General features: G+C 43.5%; 1 protein-coding gene across 2 annotated transcripts in view; it reads left to right on the forward strand.

Annotated features, from left to right (window-relative positions):
* Positions 1-13154: 13154 nt before the first annotated feature.
* LOC122931270 (NEDD4-binding protein 2-like 2) overlaps positions 13155-21716 on the forward strand; it is a 39519-nt gene continuing 30957 nt past the window's right edge. For both annotated transcript variants that reach the window (XM_044285330.1, XM_044285331.1), the window contains exon 1: positions 13155-13281. In XM_044285330.1, the coding sequence (XP_044141265.1) occupies positions 13237-13281 (45 nt within the window). In that variant the 5' untranslated portion in view covers positions 13155-13236. The remainder of the gene's footprint in view (positions 13282-21716) is intronic.

Raw genomic sequence — 21716 nt, forward strand, 5'->3', positions numbered from 1 at the left:
TGCGGACCCACAATATGGGCACTGGCCAACAACGGCCGTGTGCATGAGGCCTAGGCTTCATTCGCAGTTATCCTATGGAGGCCTGCCACCTGCAGACTTTCATAGGAACTGCATCTCTGATAAGCTGGGTTTCTTCAGAGAGACCCAGCGCTTAAGAGAGAAGGAATGGCTCCCCTGATCGCTGCATGGGGGAGCTGGTCCTAACCCAGAAGCGCGTGCTTCCAGTTTTCCGGCATTTAGATGCCATAGTCACGCTAAAGGGTTAAATGTATGCGATCGGCACTATTGCCTGTCGCAGACATTAGCCACTAGCCTCCGCTTTTTGACACAGCGGAGACCCGTCGGCTATGGTGCCTTCTATGTTCGCGAGCGGGCGCCATATTTAAAACCTCTATTGCTGTACATGTAGCGTGGCGTACTCAAGGGGTTAAAAGGGTACTGTAATCACAGAAAGTAATAGCATATTGCTAGACTATATCATCAGCTTGTGAGGGTGCGGCTGCCAGGAGCCACACTGATTAAGGGCTCTTTCACACGACCGTATGGCTTTTTCTGTGTTTTGCGGTCTGTTTTTCACGGATCCGTTCCGTTTTTCCATATGGCATATACAGTTTACAGAAATGACATTAAAAAAATTGGTCTGGGCATAAAATTTTCAATAGATGGTTCAGTTTTTTTTGCGGACCCATTGACTTGATTGGAGCCACGGAACGTGATTTGCGGGCAATAATAGGACATATTCTTTCTTTCAACCGAACAGAAAAACGGAAACGGAATGCATGCGAAGTACATTCCTTTTTTTTTGTTTTGCGGAACCATGGAAATAAATGGTTCTGTATACGGAATGCAAAAAACGGTCATATGAAAGCGGCCTAAGGAATAAATAGGCTGTAGTACTGGTTCAGCTCCCGGCCAGCCGCTATAAGTGAGGAGAAATGCAAAACGGCTGTCTTACAAACACTTATCTGTTATCCACAAGACAGGGGATGAGTGTCTGATCGGCATACGTCCCACTGATGAGGGTCCCTCCGATCAGGAGAATGGGGTCGCTGTGTTCCCCTGTTTGAATGGAGTCATGGTCATGTATGAATGCCACTGCCCCATCCAACTCTATGGGACTCCTGGAGACAGTCCAATAAAAGGGCTAAGCTCCTCAGAGTTGAATGTAGCAGAAAAAAAACATTTGGAGCCGCCTCAGGAGCCAATCACTCGTGACTTGTGGTCTCCAGATAACCTACAAGGTAAAAGTAAGCAGGCAGACATACACATTACATATATACATACACATCACATATATACATACACATTACATATATACATGCAGACATACACATTACATATATACATACACATCACATATATACATACACATTACATATATACATGCAGACATACACATTACATATAAACATACACATCACATATATACATACACATTACATATATACATGTAGACATACACATTACATATATACATGCAGACATACAGATTACATATATACATGCAGACATACACATGACATATATACATGCAGACATACACATCACATATATACATGCAGACATACACATCACATATATACATGCAGACATACACATCACATATATACATACACATTACATATATACATGCAGACATACACATTACATATATACATACACATCACATATATACATACACATTACATATATACATGCAGACATACACATTACATATAAACATACACATCACATATATACATACACATTACATATATACATGCAGACATACACATGACATATATACATGCAGACATACACATCACATATATACATGCAGACATACACATCACATATATACATGCAGACATACACATCACATATATACATACACATTACATATATACATGCAGACATACACATCACATATATACATGCAGACATACACATTATATATATACATGCAGACATACACATTGCATATATACATACACATTACATATATACATGCAGAAATACACATTACATATAAACATGCAGACATACACATTACATATATACATGCAGACATACACATTACATATATACATGCAGACATACACATTACATCACATATATACATGCAGACATACGCATTACATATATACATGCAGACATACACATTACATATAAACATGCAGGCATACACATCACATATATACATGCAGACATACACATTACATATATACATACACATTACATATATACATGCAGACATACACATCACATATATACATGCAGACATACACATTACATATATACATGCAGACATACACATCACATATATACATGCAGACATACACATCACATATATACATGCAGACATACACATTACATATATACATGCAGACATACACATTACATATATACATGCAGACATACACATCACATATATACATACACATTACATATAAACATGCAGACATACACATTACATATATACATGCAGACATACACATTACATATATACATGCAGACATACGCATTACATATACATGCAGACATACGCATTACATATATACATTTAGACATACACATCACATATATACATGCAGACATACACATTACATATATACATGCAGACATACGCATTACATATATACATTTAGACATACACATCACATATATACATGCAGACATACACATCACATATATACATACACATTACATATAAACATGCAGACATACACATTACATATATATATGCAGACATACACATCACATATAAACATGCAGACATACACATTACATATATACATGTAGACATACACATCACATATATACATGCAGACATACACATTACATATATACATGTAGACATACACATCACATATATACATGCAGACATAAACATTACATATATACATGTAGACATACACATCACATATTTCCCCTGTCGTCCTCGGCAGCACATGAAGGGTTAACAGAGTCCTATTCTCGCCCCAGGACCGCCCACCTAGATAAAGACAAGATAATTGATTAATTAGCAATCCTATAGGTCCCTATAAAGCACTCCCTCTGGCAAACCTCCAATGTGTTTTTTTCATGTCCTTATTCTGGACAGGTTCCATAGCCCACCTCACTTGGGAGCCCTCATGCCTGGGGGGTGTCCCAGGCTTAGGCTCAGAGTCCAGCTAGCCATGGGGGTGCCTTGGCGCTGCTCTGTGGAGTCTTTTCCTTTCCTGTGCCGGTCCGGATGTGCAGCGGGGCCTGCAATATGCCATACCAGCGCTTCTTCTCACTGGGCGGCAATGGCGGCGCCTGCAGGTCTCAGTGGAACGCATCGTGGAACGCAGCGTCGGCTGCGTCTGACGTCATCAGCGGGCGCCCGCCCCCCGGCATTCTGGCGGCAAATTCAATTTCAAATTATTTAAGGTGGTATAGTCCATGCTCTTACTGCCCTTGTGCCTTGGCAGTCAAACTCTTTTTTCTCTAAGGTACCCCTGATCCAGGCTATGGTCTTGACTGATTACAGCCAGTAGTTCTGGCTTTATTATGTGGTATCTTAGATCTATATATATATTTAATCTGTTCCTCTTTCCAGATGTCCAGCCATTCCAGTAAAGGAGGAAAAAGATCCAGGAAGCACAGGCACAGGCTGTGCCAATCCTGCGACCAGCCTCTCCCTGATGACCACCAGGAAGATTATTGTGAAAGCTGTGAATTAGAGGTGTTTTCCCATTCCCCGGAATCCTCACCCAGACGTGCAAAGCGACATAAGAAGAAGCAGCCCTTATGTATTACGTGTATTAAACCGCTTCCTAAGGGGTATACGTCTAACATTTGCGCAGCCTGTACTCAGCCAGAGGTTATCTCTGAAGATAATACAAAAAAATCGATCTCCTTGCTCGAATCCTTTCTGTCTCAATCTAAGAGACAGAAGACGCATAAGAGGAAAAGGGCTGATCCTAGCCCTTCTACGTCTGCCGAGAAGTCTTCTCGCTCAGAAGGGGAGGTGTCCTCTGGTTCTAGCTCAGATCTTGAACCAGCCACAGAAGAAAATTTTTTGTTCAGAAAAGAGGATATTAACCGTCTCATCAAGGATGTGAAGCATATAATCAAATCCAAGACGGAGACGCATACCGACCAAGATGAGGGGAGCCTGTTTTACTTTCCTAAAAAGAAAGCACGTGTCTTTCCCAGTCATCCGGTGCTTGAATCCATCATCCAGAAGGAATGGAAACATCCATTAAGGAAGATGGATTCAGGAAGAAGAGCTAGGGCTATGTACAGAATAGACCCTGCTGAATGTGAGAAATGGGGGGCACCTTCCAAGGTCGATCCTGCAGTGGCCAGACTAGCGAAGAGGTCCTTTTTTCCGTCTGACGACTCTACGTTGTTAAAGGATCCCATGGATAAAAAGGCAGATAATCTCCTAAAGCGGCTTCATTCTTATATAGCCTCCCTCAAGAAGGCGTCTATGGCCGCAGTGCCTGTAGCCCGTGCCCTGAGAGTGTGGTTGAGTCAACTAGGAAGGGATATCGAGGATGGCGTTGATAGAGAAGATCTGCTTCGGCAACTTCCTTCTTTGAAGATCGCGGCGGAGTTCCTATGTGACTTTCCCGTGGATACCCTGAAAGGCTTAGCCAAAAATATGTCTCTCTCCAACTCTATCAGGAGGGCAATCTGGTTGAAATTGTAGTCGTGTGATGTCCCCTCCAAGAACAACCTTTGTTCTCTTCCATTTGAACCAGGGCGTCTGTTCGGCTCGCAGTTAGACACTCTATTGGAAACCAATAAGGAAGATAAAGCACTGGAATTTCCTCTTTCCAGGCGCAGATTTCAACCCAGAAGTTTTCGGCCCTTTAGAAGACAGCGCTTTCAAAGATCCGATTTTCGCAGACGTTCGGACAGGAGAGGATCTGACCGAAGGTATTTTGCCAAAACATCGGACAAGGGTAGGAAGAAGCCAGAGGATAAACCCACCAAAGAGGACTTCTGACGCCAGAAGCGAAAGGGTAGGAGGTCGGCTTACGCGATTCTACGCAGCGTGGCAGGAAATTTCCTCAGACAGTTGGGCCTTGAGGATCGTAAGAGAAGGCTACTCGCTGGAGTTTATCCGCCGTCCAAGAGACCGGTTTCTCTTAAGTCAAGGAGAAGACCCTCGGGTCATAGAGAATTTATTCAAAAGGGTGCTCTGGAACCTGTACCAAAACATCAAGAAGGAACAGGAGTGTATTCCAGAGTGTTTCCAGTCCCCAAGCCAGAGGGAAGGTGGCGCCTAATCATAGACTTCCGCTACGTGAATCAATTTATCACAAAAGTGCATTTCAAGATGGAAAATATAAGGTCTATCACGTCTCTGCTTCAAGAAGGTCACTTCTTAGCATCCATCGACTTGAGAGACGCTTACCTGCATGTCCCAATAGAAAACGCGTCCAGACGCTTTCTGAGGATCGCAATCGCCATTGGAGGAAGGGTAAAACACCTCCAATTCAAAGCCCTGCCCTTCGGCCTCTCATCAGCACCCAGAATTTTTACGAAATTAGCCGTAATTGCTGTCGCAAGTTTACGCCTACAAGCCTTGCAGGTGTTTCCGTACCTGGACAACTGGCTTATAGTGGCACCCACCAGGGACTTGCTGAATTCTCATCTCCTGAAAGTCATCAAGTTGCTTCAGTCTCTGGGCTTCTTGATCAATTGGGACAAATCCGACATCCAGCCAGCAACATCCAAAACGTTTCTAGGCTTCAGGATAGACACTTGCACCATGACCCTGTATCTCCCGACCGCCAGGATAAGCTCTGTCACGTCAGCAATAAAGATCTTAATTGCGGGCCACAGACCTACAGTCCACAGGGTGATGAAAACCCTGGGTCATATGACATCAGTAATAGATGCAGTTCCATGGGCTCAGGCCCACATACGGGAATTACAGCAGGACTTGCTTCAGGTCTGGAAGTACAACCACAATCTTTCGGCCCGTGTCAGGTTAAGACCTTCCACAATCACGGAGCTGAAATGGTGGTTAAGGGAAAGGAATTTATCCAGGGGCAGACCCTTCCAGCTAACACCTACGGTGACGGTTACGACGGATGCCTCCTCCCTGGGCTGGGGAGCCCATCTCGGAAACAGTTGGGTTCAAGGTTCTTGGTCCTGCACAGAACGACAGCTGTCCTCGAACTTCAGAGAGTTGAAGGCAATCAAGCTGGCATTACAGCACTTTCGGACAAGGTTGGAGAACCAATTAGTCCTAATTCAGACGGACAATCTCCCTGCAGTTTTTTACATAAACAAGCAGGGAGGCACCCGGAGCCTTCTACTCCTTGCATTATGCAGGAAGATCTTTGCATGAGCAGAGAGGCACTTACAGAATCTAAGAGCGGTATACATCAAAGGCTCGTTGAATACTCAGGCGGATCTTCTGAGTCGGAGGAAGATCAGACAAACCGAGTGGGAGCTGAATCAGAAATACTTCCTGCAGATTACAGCCAGATGGGGTACTCCGTCTATAGATCTGATGGCCTCCAAGGGAAACAGCAAACTTCCCAAGTTCTGTTCTCTGAACAGATTCCAGAATCCAACAGCAGTAGACGCTTTTTCTATAACCTGGAAGGACCAGTATGTTTACATCTTTCCTCCGGTGCCCCTCATCTTAAGAGTCCTGCAGAAGATCCTACTAGAGAAACCTCAAGCGATATTGATTGCTCCTTTTTGGCCTCGCAGGCCATGGTTCCCACTTCTACTCCAGTTATCCAGAGGAGTCTACTGGAAGCTTCCATCTTATCCCGACTTACTAGTTCAGAACGGCCTGTTTCATCAACATCTGAACAAACTTCATCTCACAGCTTGGAGACTGAGAGGTCCAGACTAGAAGGAAAAGGGCTGTCTGTCACTGTCATCAATACGCTACTCTCCTCCCGGAAAACTTCTACAAATATCAAGTATGAAAGGATATGGAGGAAATTCTTATCCTGGATCTCAGAGAATGAATGTTCAGATATTACATTCCCTGTTATCCTCCAGTTCCTGCAAGATGGATTCCAGAAGGGTCTTACTCCGAACACTTTGAAAGTGCACATGACAGCCATTAATGCCATGACAGAAAGCAGATTCGGACATCATCCCTTAATTAATCGTTTTTCAAGGCCATTAAGAAGCTTAGACCGGTGGTGAGACACCCTATGCCTGTTTGAGATCTGTCATTAGTCCTCAGAAAATTGACTGAACCCCCCTTTGAGCCCTTAGGAGACGCAGAACTTAATTGGCTCTCCGGCAAAGTTCTCTTTCTTATTGCCATCACTTCGGCTAAGAGACTCGGAGAATTACAAGCACTATCGGTTAAGACGCCGTATTTAAGAATCTTGCCGAATGGAGTTCTGCTGCGCACTCTACCTTCCTTTGTGCCAAAAGTTCCTTCTTCTGCTAACGTCAACCGAGAAGCGTTTCTACCAGTTTTTTTCCCAGACCCCTCAGATGAAGAACAAACTCGCTGGCACACCTTGGATGTCAAGAGGGTGGTTGAAATCTACCTTCGAAGGACAGAGGATTTTAGACTAGATGAAAATCTGTTTTTGCTATACTCCGGTCCTAATAAAGGTCACAAGGCATCTAAGAGTTCCCTGGCAAGATGGATCAAGTCTATCATCTTGGAGGCATATACCATTGAGGGTATCTCTCCTCCTTCTCCCGATTAGAGCCCACTCAACTAGGGCCACAGCAACATCTTGGGCTGAACAAGCACATGTCTCCCTAGAAGAGATCTGTAGAGCAGCATCGTGGTCTACGCCATCTACCTTCATGAAGCACTACCGGCTGGACATAGAAAATAAGAGCTCAGCCTTTGGCACCGCGGTGTTAAGTGCAGCAGTTCAGTAGTTCCCTCCCTTCAGTATCTATGCATATCCCTTCATGTGCTGCCGAGGACGACAGGGGAAAGTGAAAATTATTACCTGGAATTTTGCTTTCCATGAGTCCGAAGGCAGCACATACATACCCTCCCTAATAAATCCTTTTGTTTTGCATTTTGCCTGAATCTATTTTTTATACACATTGGAGGTTTGCCAGAGGGAGTGCTTTATAGGGACCTATAGGATTGTTAATTAATCAATCAATTATCTTGTCTTTATCTAGGTGGGCGGTCCTGGGGCGAGAATAGGACTCTGTTAACCCTTCATGTGCTGCCTTCGGACTCATGGAAAGCAAAATTCCAGGTAATAATTTTCACTATACATGCAGACATACGCATCACATATAAACATGCAGACATACACATTACATATATACATACACATTACATATATACATGCAGACATACACATTACATATATACATGCAGACATACACATTACATATATACATGCAGACATACACATTACATATATACATGCATACATACACATTACATATATACATGCAGACATACACATTACATATATACATGCATACATACACATTACATATATACATGCAGACATACACATTACATATATACATGCAGACATACACATCACATATATACATACACATCACATATAAACATGCAGACATACACATCACATATATACATGCAGACATACACATCACATATATACATGCAGACATACACATTACATATATACATGCAGACATACAGATTACATATATACATGCAGACATACACATTACATATATACATGTAGACATACACATCACATTACATATATACATGCAGACATACACATTACATATAAACATGCAGACATACACATTACATATATACATGCAGACATACACATTACATATATACATGTAGACATACACATTACATTACATATATACATGCAGACATACACATTACATATAAACATGCAGACATACACATTACATATATACATGCAGACATACACATTACATATATACATGCAGACATACACATTACATATATACATGCAGACATACACATTACATATAAACATGTAGACATACACATCACATATATACATGTAGACATACACATCACATATATACATGCAGACATACACATTACATATATACATGCAGACATACACATTACATATATACATGCAGACGTACACATAACATATATACATACACATGACATATATACATGCAGACATACACATTACATATATACATGCAGACATACACATTACATATATACATGCAGACATACACATTACATATAAACATGTAGACATACACATGACATATATACATGCAGACGTACACATTACATATATACATGCAGACATACACACTGCACAGTACCACTTCTCCTGTCCTGTATACTGGGTGTAATCCTCAGTATCTGCCCTCATTCTGTATATACGGACACTGCACAGTACCACTTCTCCTGTCCTGTATACTGGGTGTAATCCTCAGTATCTGCTCTTATTCTGTATATATATACAGTCATGTGAAAAAATTAGGACACCCTTTGAAAGCATGTGGTTTTTTGTAACATTTTTAATAAAAGGTTATTTCATCTCCGTTTCAACAATACAGAGAGATTAAAGTAATCCGACTAAACAAAGAAAACTGAAGAAAAGTCTTTTCAAGATCTTCTGTAAATGTCATTCTACAAAAATGCCTATTCTAACTGAGGAAAAAGATAGGACACCCTTGCCCCTAATAGCGAGTGTTACCTCCTTTGGCTGAAATAACTGCAGTGAGACGGTTCTTGTAGCCATCTACCAGTCTTCGACATCGGTCTGAGGAAATTTTACCCCACTCCTCAATGCAGAACTTTTTCAGCTGTGAGATGTTTGAGGGGTTTCTTGCACGTACAGCCCTTTTCAAGTCACCCCACAGCATCTCAATGGGATTCAAATCTGGACTTTGACTTGGCCATTCCAGGACTCTCCATTTCTTCTTTTTCAGACAATCTTTGGTTGATTTACTAGTATGTTTTGGGTCATTGTCATGTTGCATGGTCCAGTTCCGCTTCAGCTTTAATTTTCTAACTGATGGTCTCACATGTTCTTCAAGCACCTTCTGATACACAGTAGAATTCATCGTGGATTCTATGATGGTGAGCTGACCAGGTCCTGCTGCAGCAAAGCAGCCCCAAACCATGACACTTCCACCTCCATGCTTCACAGTTGGTATGAGGTTCTTTTCTTGGAATGCTGTGTTTGGTTTACGCCAAACATGTCCTCTGCTGTTGTGTCCAAATAATTCAATTTTGGACTCATCTGTCCAAAGAACATTATTCCAGAAGTCCTGGTCTTTGTCAACTTTATCTCTGGCAAATGTCAGTCTGGCCTCGATGTTTCTCTTGGAAAGCAAAGGTTTCCTCCTTGCACACCTCCCATGCAAGTTAAACTTGTACAGTCTCTTTCTGATTGTAGAGGCATGTACTTCTACATCAACAGTAGCCAGAGCCTGCTGTAGTTCTCGAGATGACACTTTAGGGTTTTTGGAGACCTCTTTTAGCATCTTGCGGTCTGCTCTTGGGGTGAACTTGCTGGGGCGACCAGTCCTGGGCATGTTGGCAGTTGTTTTGAAAGCCCTCCACTTGTAGACTATCTTCCGGACAGTGGAATGGCTGATTTCAAAATCTTTTGAGATCTTTTTAAATCCCTTCCCAGACTCATAGGCTGCTACAATCTTTTTTCTGAAGTCCTCTGACAGCTCTTTTGCTCTCACCATGGTGCTCACTCTCACTTCAACAGTCAGGAGCACACCAAACTAAATGTCTGAGGTTTAAATAGGGCAAGCCTCATTCAACATGCAGAGTAACGATCTACTAATTATGTGCACCTGGTGTGATATACCTGTGTGAGATCTGAGCCAATTTAAGAGGGAATACATGTGAGGGTGTCCTATCTTTTTCCTCAGTTAGAATAGGCATTTTTGTAGAATGACATTTACAGAAGATCTTGAAAAGACTTTTCTTCAGTTTTCTTTGTTTAGTTGGATTACTTTAATCTCTCTGTATTGTTGAAACGGAGATGAAATAACCTTTTATTAAAAATGTTACAAAAAACCACATGCTTTCAAAGGGTGTCCTAATTTTTTCACATGACTGTATACATGCAGACATACACATTACATATAAACATGTAGACATACACATCACATATAAACATGTAGACATACACATCACATATATACATGCAGACATACACATTACATATATACATGCAGACGTACACATTACATTACTGTAGCATTTAACCCATTTCCTATCTGGTTCTTCTTTGACCAGCAAAGGACACACAGAATTAGTGTAACAACTAGGGATGAGCGACTCTGAGGTTTTCAGGTTCGGGTTATGGTAAAATTCCGTTATCACAGAATATAACGGAATGCCAAATGGAAGCCTTTAAAGAGGACCTTTCATGGGCCCATACTTTATTAGTAGGACATGTAGGGCATACATGGGGGATGTCCCTGCACTTACTATTATCCCTGGGCGCCTCTCCGTTCGCCCGCTGTGGCCCCCGTTACATTCTCCCACGGTGTATGCTAAGTAATAGCATCGGAACACTGGGGAGGAGACATCCGCTTTTCTCCCTGGTCGTTCCATCTAGCGCTGACCAATCGCAGCGCAGAAAGTCACAGCCAGGGAGAAAAAAAAGATCACCTTCTCCCAGGCTGTGATGCTCTGCGGTGCGATCGGACAGCGCTACAGCCAGGGAGAAGGAACGCCCAGGGAGAAAAGCGGATGTCTCCTCCCTGGCATTCCATCATAATAGAAGTCTATGTGCAACATAACGGATCCGACTGGTTTCCGATGGGCAGGAGACCAGCCTTTGGCATTCCGTTATATCCCACCAGAACCTGAACACCTCAGGTTCGCTCATCCCTAGTAGCAACATAACAGCACGATATAAGCAATTTGGAGTAGAAGGTTACATGGGGTGATGGCACAAGGCAGAGTCCATGACAAAGTGTGACAGTCACCGAGGAAAGTCCATCTCTGGTTACTCATCTTCATGGCTCCATTGGTCACAGTAGGCTCTGGCACATAGCGCCTCTCGCTGGGTATGAAGCATATTGGTTGCCCACATTCACAGAAAGTCTCCATCTGGGCATGTATACTGCATAGGAAGGAACACAGAGGGATAAAAAGTTCTCCTCTGGGCATAAGTTTATGAACGTTGAAGCTCAGGTTTGGGTTTACAGATGGTACAACAGGCACAGCAAATGTCCCTAATACAGAGTTGATGGGGAGGCTCTTAGGTGGCCTAGGGAGCTACCACTTGACAAACATGGCCTCTCTCATCCTTTCACTTCACTCTGTTCAGAGGCGGCTATCCTCCTCCTCTGACTCCTCAGAATCTGTAGGAGTGTATACCGCTCATCGCTGTACTGCCCATGTTCCGACATCCGCTACAGCATGGGCATGGCCACATCTCACTGCTGAGGCCAGTTATTGGCTGCAGTGGAGCATATGATCATGCCCAGATGTAAACAGTCCAGGGACTGGGACAAGAACATGCGGGAGCCAGCATGGAGGACTGGGAGAAGGTAAACAGGAACCTTCTCTTTACGGAGGCAGGCTGCAGGTATTAGATACAAAGTCATTATTCCCGGAGAACCCCTTTAGGATGGGCAACACAACATGTTAGGAAATATTCTGCTTACATTTTAATCAGATTTTTAACAAAAAACATAATACAAAGATGCGATAACGCACCCAGCCCCAGTAGTGCTGTGGCAGGTAACTGGTCCCATAAACAACCAGAATGTGCAAATGTCGCAGCACGCCCTATAAATCCCAGATTTCTGCGGAATTTTATCAGCTAGGGTTTAGAACAGAATTATCCCAAACAGCACCATAAACCCGTCACCAGTGTGAACGTATCCCAATCAGAACTACATTCCTGATCTAACAGAGGGGACACTACACGTGACAGGCCCCTGGGGAGATCACTGGGAAGCCCTGTGGGGCAGACAGCCCTGGGTCCATAACAACAACTTTCTTCTACTGACTAGCTGGGTGATAGGAAAAGGGCCACTGGGCCCCATGGTCTTCTAGAGGCTGGAGGCGGTGACACGTTACCGCGTCAGCGGCCTGCCATCTAAGTGTATGGAACTGCTGCTCACTAGACCTCAACCTGTGTCTATATGTATAATAAATAAAGGAAAGCCGCCTCCTCCTCAAGGCTTTGACACCACTTCTCCAGAACACTATTCCCTGCAGTAAGTGGCCGCAGCTGTCACAGACCCCTCAGGACTACACTTCCCGGCATCCTTCTAGTCCGTATGTGATGACGTCACCGCGCGACGGCCGTGAATGGAGTAGTATGCGTTGGGCCTTGTATATGGATGTGGTGGCCGGTCCCGGGCCTTTTACTGGACGCTTCGCCTGAGGTAAATGTGCACACGGTGCGGCTACAGCGATAATCTGCTCCCGGGTATTATAGGCATTGCTAGGAGTGCGTTATACTGCAGTGTATATGTATGTATAGCAGTATATACATTAGGACTGTATGTACCTATATCAAAACATTGTAAGTGTATATATCCGTATGTGTGTGTGTATATATATATATATATATATATATATATACACACACACACACACACACGTATATCTAGAGTATGGGTGGATGTATAGCTGTATGTGTTAACACTGTATATGTGTTTCTATATATTAACTGTGTGTATATCTGAATATGTATATAGAAACCCAGTATACATGTGTATGTCTGTATACATGGTGTATATGTACGTAGATCAGTACACACGCGATCACGTGCGGTATGTCTGTATACATGGTGTATATGTACGTAGATCAGTACACACGCGATCACGTGCGGTATGTCTGTATACATGGTGTATATGTACGTAGATCAGTACACACGCGATCACGTGCGGTATGTCTGTATACATGGTGTATATGTACGTAGATCAGTACACACGCGATCACGTGCGGTATGTCTGTATACATGGTGTATATGTACGTAGATCAGTACACACGCGATCACGTGCGGTATGTCTGTATACATGGTGTATATGTACGTAGATCAGTACACACGCGATCACGTGCGGTATGTCTGTATACATGGTGTATATGTACGTAGATCAGTACACACGCGATCACGTGCGGTATGTCTGTATACATGGTGTATATGTACGTAGATCAGTACACACGCGATCACGTGCGGTATGTCTGTATACATGGTGTATATGTACGTAGATCAGTACACACGCGATCACGTGCGGTATGTCTGTATACATGGTGTATATGTACGTAGATCAGTACACACGCGATCACGTGCGGTATGTCTGTATACATGGTGTATATGTACGTAGATCAGTACACACGCGATCACGTGCGGTATGTCTGTATACATGGTGTATATGTACGTAGATCAGTACACACGCGATCACGTGCGGTATGTCTGTATACATGGTGTATATGTACGTAGATCAGTACACACGCGATCACGTGCGGTATGTCTGTATACATGGTGTATATGTACGTAGATCAGTACACACGCGATCACGTGCGGTATGTCTGTATACATGGTGTATATGTACGTAGATCAGTACACACGCGATCACGTGCGGTATGTCTGTATACATGGTGTATATGTACGTAGATCAGTACACACGCGATCACGTGCGGTATGTCTGTATACATGGTGTATATGTACGTAGATCAGTACACACGCGATCACGTGCGGTATGTCTGTATACATGGTGTATATGTACGTAGATCAGTACACACGCGATCACGTGCGGTATGTCTGTATACATGGTGTATATGTACGTAGATCAGTACACACGCGATCACGTGCGGTATGTCTGTATACATGGTGTATATGTACGTAGATCAGTACACACGCGATCACGTGCGGTATGTCTGTATACATGGTGTATATGTACGTAGATCAGTACACACGCGATCACGTGCGGTATGTCTGTATACATGGTGTATATGTACGTAGATCAGTACACACGCGATCACGTGCGGTATGTCTGTATACATGGTGTATATGTACGTAGATCAGTACACACGCGATCACGTGCGGTATGTCTGTATACATGGTGTATATGTACGTAGATCAGTACACACGCGATCACATGCTGCTATAAAATCAAATTCTGCTTTTATCTACTCTTGAACATTGGGTGACAACTCGTAAGGCCATCATCCCATTTTCCCCGTGGTTGTCGCTGTGAATTGCTGATGGGAGCTGGGGTTGTATCATTGAACACGGGGCAGATAAGCCTTTAAGACTTCAGGATAGCGGGGTGGTTGACTGTGTTAGAGCTGTAATGGCCGCCATCTTGGTTGTCACTCGGCATTTTCCAGGTACAAGTGAGATATTGCCTAGCGGAACTTAGATGAGGACAGTCTTAGGGCTTGTTCACACGACCGTGCCCATTATAGAAATGCCTATTCTTGTCCGCAAAACTGACAAGAATAGGACAGGACTTATAATTGTGCGGGGCCACAGAACGGAGCAACGGATGCGGACAGCACACAGAGTGCTCTCCGCATCTTTTGAGGACCCATTGAAATTAATGGTTCCGTATACAGACCGTATGCGGAATGCATAAAATGGCCAGTATACGGAACGCAAAATACGTTAGTGTAAACGAGCCCTTAAAGTTCTATTCCTGGTTTTGTATCAAGATGCAAACGTATCTTATGTCCAGGAAAAGGGATGAGCGGCTGATATTCCCACCAGTCATGTGAACAGGGGTCTTGTTTTCCAGAAATGAATGGAGAAGCTGTCGAGCGTGTGCTATGTTCTCTGTGGGACTGCTGGAGATGGCCGCAGCCCATGGAGAATGAATGGCATGTTCACAGGGCCCCTGTTCACTCCTTAAAGACCACCACAACCTCCATAGAATCTCCTTTAAAGGATTTCTATCACCTCGTTTTGACATAATTAGCTATCAGACACTAGCGATCGGCTAGTGTCTGCTCTACCAAACAATGCTATTATAATACCTTTGTGTGCAGCCTTTTGCCTAAAAAACGAACTTTTATTGATATGCTAATGAGCCTCTAGGTGCTATGGGGGCGTCTTTTCAGCACCTAGAGGCTCGGTCTACTCACACAAAATGCCGCCCAGCGCGTCCCTCCAGCCCACCCATCTCCTCTGGAATGCGATACTCCCTCTGAGCCAGCGTACGAATTCTCGCGCCTGCGCCGTGCGCGTCTGTATTCGGCGCACACAAAGGTATTATAATAGCATTGTTTGGTAGAGCAGACACTAGCGGATCGCTAGTGTCTGATAGCTAATTATGTCAAAACGAGGCGATGGAAACCCTTTAAAGGGTGTGTCCAGCCTAGAAGACAACTAATCCATTCCTCAGAGCTTGTGCCCAAATAGAAAAACAATGTAAAACCTCACCTGTCTGAACTTGTGGTCCAATAGGGATGGTAGTAGGGAATCCTCTGAATAGGTCATCAGTATCTGATTGGCAAGGTCCGACACCCGAGACCCCCACCGATCAGCTGTTTGAGAAGGCACCAGTGCTCCTGTGAGTGCCACGGCCTTCTCCTAGGCCAGTGACGATACGTTCAGGAGCAGCTTAGCCCCATAGAAGTGAATGGGGCTGAGCTGTGATACCAAGCACTGCTGCTAAATAATGTACAGCGCGGTGCGACTGCGTCCCTCCACCCCTAATGTCATGTCAGGCAGGAGAGTATGCTAGGAGCGACACTTCAATGTTGTAATGGGGTCATTAAAGTGGTTATCCAGGAGCTAAATTGTGATGTCCTCGTGATAGATCATCCATACCTGATCATGGTGCCCGACTCTCGACAGCGCACGGTAAACGCTGCGGCCTCTTTCTTGGCCCGTGACGTCACATCCATCAGTCATATTGCCTTGTGCAGCTCAGTCATTTTTGTGTAATTACTATTGAGCTGCGTTACCCTGTGCAGCATATACATTGTACGATGCTGTGCTTGGTATGCTATGAAGACTCTGCACTGCGACCCCTCCAAACGCCGATCTGTGGGGGGCGCCAGCTCTCAAACCCCCCGCCGGTCAGATCTTGTGATGCATCCTAACGATAGGCCATCATTCCCCTTTGTGTCAAATGTTCACTTGGGTGGTGGTTTGGGCACTAGAGGGTTTTGCCACTTTGGGTTCCTTTACGTTTCATTTTGAAGAAGAGTAGACCAGTCCTAAACTACAGTCTGAGGTTTCTTCACCTCTAGAGGGGCAGTCACACAGCACAACGCTGCATCCCCTCACTTTCAGTCATTGGTAGTGGTCTCAATGTCCAGACCCTCACAGATGAATATTCTATTATTGGTCTGTATAAAAAGGTTGGTGCCTCGTGTGACTTGAGTCATGGCAGGTATGGCATGGTACAGGGAGCCATGTGCCATGGTCATTACAGTAGACTCTGGCAGCTCACGGATGATTGGTGGTTTAACTGACACCCGCAAGGACGTACCAAACGATATCTTCTGATGAAGCCAACCTGAGTCAACTCCCACATAGAAGTACTCATGCTACCGTTTATTTATATAATATTTTTTTATTACTAGACATGTCTTTTTATTTTTAGTAATAATGATGTTTTATAAGGTTTGTTACATAGTAACATAACATAGTTTATAAGGCTGAAAAAAGACATCTGTCCATCCTGTTCGGCCTGTCATCCTGCAAGTTGACCCAGAGGATGGTAGAAGCCAATTGTCATCACTTTAGGGGGAAAAGTTCCTTCCCGACTCCAAACAGGCAATCAGAATAACTCCCTGGATCAACGACCCCTCTCTAGTAGCTATAGCCTGTAATATTATTACACTCCAGAAATACATCCAGGCCCCTCTTGAACTCTTTTATTGTACTCACCATCACCACCTCCTCAGGCAGAGAGTTCCATAGTCTCACTGCTCTTACCGTAAAGAATCCCCAGACGCAGAGGATGTCCCCTCGTCACTGTCCTGGTGATAAATAGATTATGGGAGAGATCTCTGTACTGACCCCTGATATATTTATACATAGTAATTAGATCTCCCCTCAGTCGTCTTTTTTTCTAAAGTGAATAACCCTAATTTTGATAATCTTTCAAGATACTGTAGTTGCCCCATTCCAGTTATTACTTTAGTTGCTCTCCTCTGGACCCAGCTCTGCTATGTCTGCCTTGTTCACAGGAGCCCAGAACTGTACACAGTACTCCATTGCTCTTACTGGTGATTTGTAGAGTGGCAGGACTATGTTCTCATCACTGGCATCTATGCCCCTTTTGATGCAACCTATTGTCTTATTGGCCTTGGCAGCAGCTGCCTGACACTGGTTTCTACAGCTTAGTTTGCTGTATTCCTAGGTCCTTTTCCATGTTAGTGTTACCCAGTGTTTTACCATTGAGTATGTACGGGGGACTTGCATTATTCCTTCCCATGTGCATAACTTTACATTTGTCAGTGTTAAACCTTATCTGCCACTTCTCTTCCCAAGCCTCCAATCTATCCAGATCCCTCTGTAGCAGTATACTGTCCTCTTCAGTGTCAATTACTTTACACAGTTTAGGGTCATCTGCGAAAATTGATTTTACTGTGCAAGCCTTCTACAAGATTAATAAATATATTGAAGAGAATAGGGCCCAATACTGACCCCTGAGGTACCCCACTAGTGACAGTGACCCAATCTGAGTGTGTACCATTAATAACCACCCTCTGTTTTCTATCACTGAGCCAGTTACTTACCCACATACAGACGTTTTCTCCCAGTCCGAGCATTCTCATTTTATATACTAACCTTTTATGTGGTACAGTGTCAAATGCTTTGGAGAAGTCCAGATACACGACATCCATTGATTCGCCGCTGTCAAGTCTAGATCTTACCTCCTCATAGAAACCGATTCAATTAGTTTGACATGACCGATCCATCATGAAGCCATGCTGATATGATGTTGTTTGCTTATTTTCATTGAGGTGCTCCAAGATGGCATCTCTTAGAAAACCTTCAAACAGTTTACCCACAACAGATGTTAAACTTACCGGCTTATAGTTTCTGGCCTCTGTTTTTGGACCCTTTTTTAATATTGGCACCACATTTGCTATGCGCCAATCCTGTGGAACACTCCCTGTCAATATAAAGTCGTTAAATATCAGAAAAAAGGGTCTGGCTATGACATTACTTAATTCTCTTAGGATACAGGGTTTTATGCCATCTGGCCCTGGCGATTTGTCTATTTTAATCTTTTGAAGACGCCGCTGTACTTCTTCCTGGGTCAGACAGGGCACTTTTAATGGGGAAGTTACTTTTACATTCTGCATTTCATCTGACAGTTTATTTTCTTCAGTGAATACATTGGAGATAAAAATATTTAATAGCTGTATTTTTATTTTTGAGGACTTTGTCCCAGTTAGGCAAAACAAATGAAAAAAACGGTGTGGTGTTAAACAGGCAGGAAGTGCTCAAACCCTTATGCAGTTGTGCATATATACACAGGGGAGCAAATCCTGCACTTGTGGCCCGTTGCTAATGGCGATCCCCAGCAAAATGCATACAGTGAAGGATGCCTGCGGCGGACCACAAGTACCACAATAGACATCCTACACAAGATAGCAATTATGTGGATGTGATAATATAATAGCAAAGACAGGTGCACCTGTCTTTGCCATTATCCAGTTAGTTAGGCCTTTGGCCTCTCTTAGTTGGCTAATTTTAGCTTTTTTTGAAGTTTGGTATTTTTGTTCCTCCCTGAAGAAACGCTCTTTTGAATGATAATTGGAAGGTTATTACTTTATGGTCACTATTTTCCAGGCTTCCCCCAACCTGCACGTCTGTTGTTCTGTCAGGCCTATTGGTTAATACTAAGTCCAGTATGGCCGTCCCTCTAGTCGGGTACTGAACTATGTTCACATCATGTTAGTAGGCTTTCCTGAGGTATGCCTATACCATATGTCTCCATCTAGGCATCAATTGGCATGTGAACCGTATGGTGGTATTACAGTGCCTGATCTTCTGCCAGTGTGAGCGCCGATAAACGATAACACATCTCTCTGTGCTCATTTTCAGCGGCCTGATTCCAACGGGCGATGCATACTGAATGTGGGAGGAAGGATTGTTACTAAAGTCGTTCCTACCTCGTTCTGTTTATTCATTATCTGCGGAACATTCCTGATTACATGGGGAGATGTGCTGCCCATAATTGATGATCAGCCGATAAACGATCAGCCGATATTCTGATAATTGTCCTGAAATTATGCAGTGTAATAGGGCCTATAGGTTCCAATGTTAAAAAAAAAAAACTGCTATGCTATGCTTTTCTATACCGTTGCAATCTAGTCTTTCAGAGATTTTCACAAAACTGTCGTCCTTGGTCATAAAAAAATAAAATAAATAATATATATATATATATATATAATACACATCTGTACATGCCTCCATGTTTCTGAAAATAGGACGACCACATGGTGACCCATTGCCGGGTTCTCAGCAATCACATGTAGTATGTGAGAGATCCTGGCAGTAGAATGTTCCTGCGGTGCCACCACAGTGAAATTAAAGCTTAACTTTTTTTTTTTTTTTTTTTTTTTTTGTAATGTACAGGGGCAGTGATACTGACCATTTTTGTAATATACTTTAATTACAGAAATTGTACTTTTCTGTTAGAAAAATAGCTCTAAAGTGGCCCATTTTGAGCCTTAGCGACGCTCCTCTGTCTTCTGTTTACATAACTGTGGAGACTTGCACAACACTGACTTTGCTATGTAAACAGAAGACAGAGGAGCGTCGCTAAGGCTCAAAATGGGCCACTTTAGAGCTATTTTTCTAACAGAAAAGTACAATTTCTGTAATTAAAGTATATTACAAAAATGGTCAGTATCACTGCCCCCTATAAGCATTACGTTTCCCTTGGCATTCAATAGACGGTCCTTGTCATGCACAGAATTGCCAGGTCCTCCAGAGACCCTGAATTGTCATTCTCTGCTTCATCTAATTGATTGATGTCCCGATTTCATGGACCGTTTAATATCAAATTAGAAAATGGCTTATATATTTCGAATGCTACTTTCACACTCGCGTTTTGGGTGGATCCGTCATGGATCTGCAAAAACGGATCAGTTACAATAATACAACCGCATTCATCCATCATGAACGGATCCGTTTGTATTATCTGTAACATAGCCAAGACGGATCCGTCATGAATTCTATTGAAAGTCAATGGGAGACGGATCTGTTTTCTATTGTGTCAGAGAAAACTGATCCGTCCCCATTGACTTACATCTTGTGCCAGGACGAACCCGTTTGGCTTCGTCAGGCAGACGGCAAAACGCTGCAGGCAGCGTTTTTGTGTCCTCCAGAGCGGAATGGAGACTGATCGGAGGCAAACTGATGCATTCTGAGCAGATCCTTTTCCATTCAGAATGCATTAGGGCAAAACGGATCCGTTTTGGACCGCTTGTGAGAGCCCTGAACGGATCTCACAAACCGCCAAAACGCAAGTGTGAAAGTAGCCTAAGCCAGACATGTGAGGAGAGGTGACGGGTCCACTATAAATAGTGCTGAACCACCAGTGCATACTGCTTAAGCCTCATGCACACGACCGTGGTTTTGGTCTGCATCCAGTCTGCATTTTTTGCTGATAGGATGTGGACCCATTCACTTCAGCGGGGCCGCAAAAGATGCGGGCAGTACACCTGTGTGCTGTCCACATCCGTCCGTATGTGTGTTCCCACTGCCCTGCAAAAAGAATAGAACGTGTCCTATCCTTGTCTGTTTTGCAGACAAGGGAAGGACATTTCTGCAGGAGTAAAAAATAGCCTAGGAATCTGCGATGGAGGCTCCTATTAAAACCTTCTCCTTGTGAACCTAGGC

This window comes from Bufo gargarizans, chromosome 3 (genome assembly GCF_014858855.1).
Source record: "Bufo gargarizans isolate SCDJY-AF-19 chromosome 3, ASM1485885v1, whole genome shotgun sequence".
Lineage (NCBI taxonomy): Eukaryota > Metazoa > Chordata > Amphibia > Anura > Bufonidae > Bufo > Bufo gargarizans.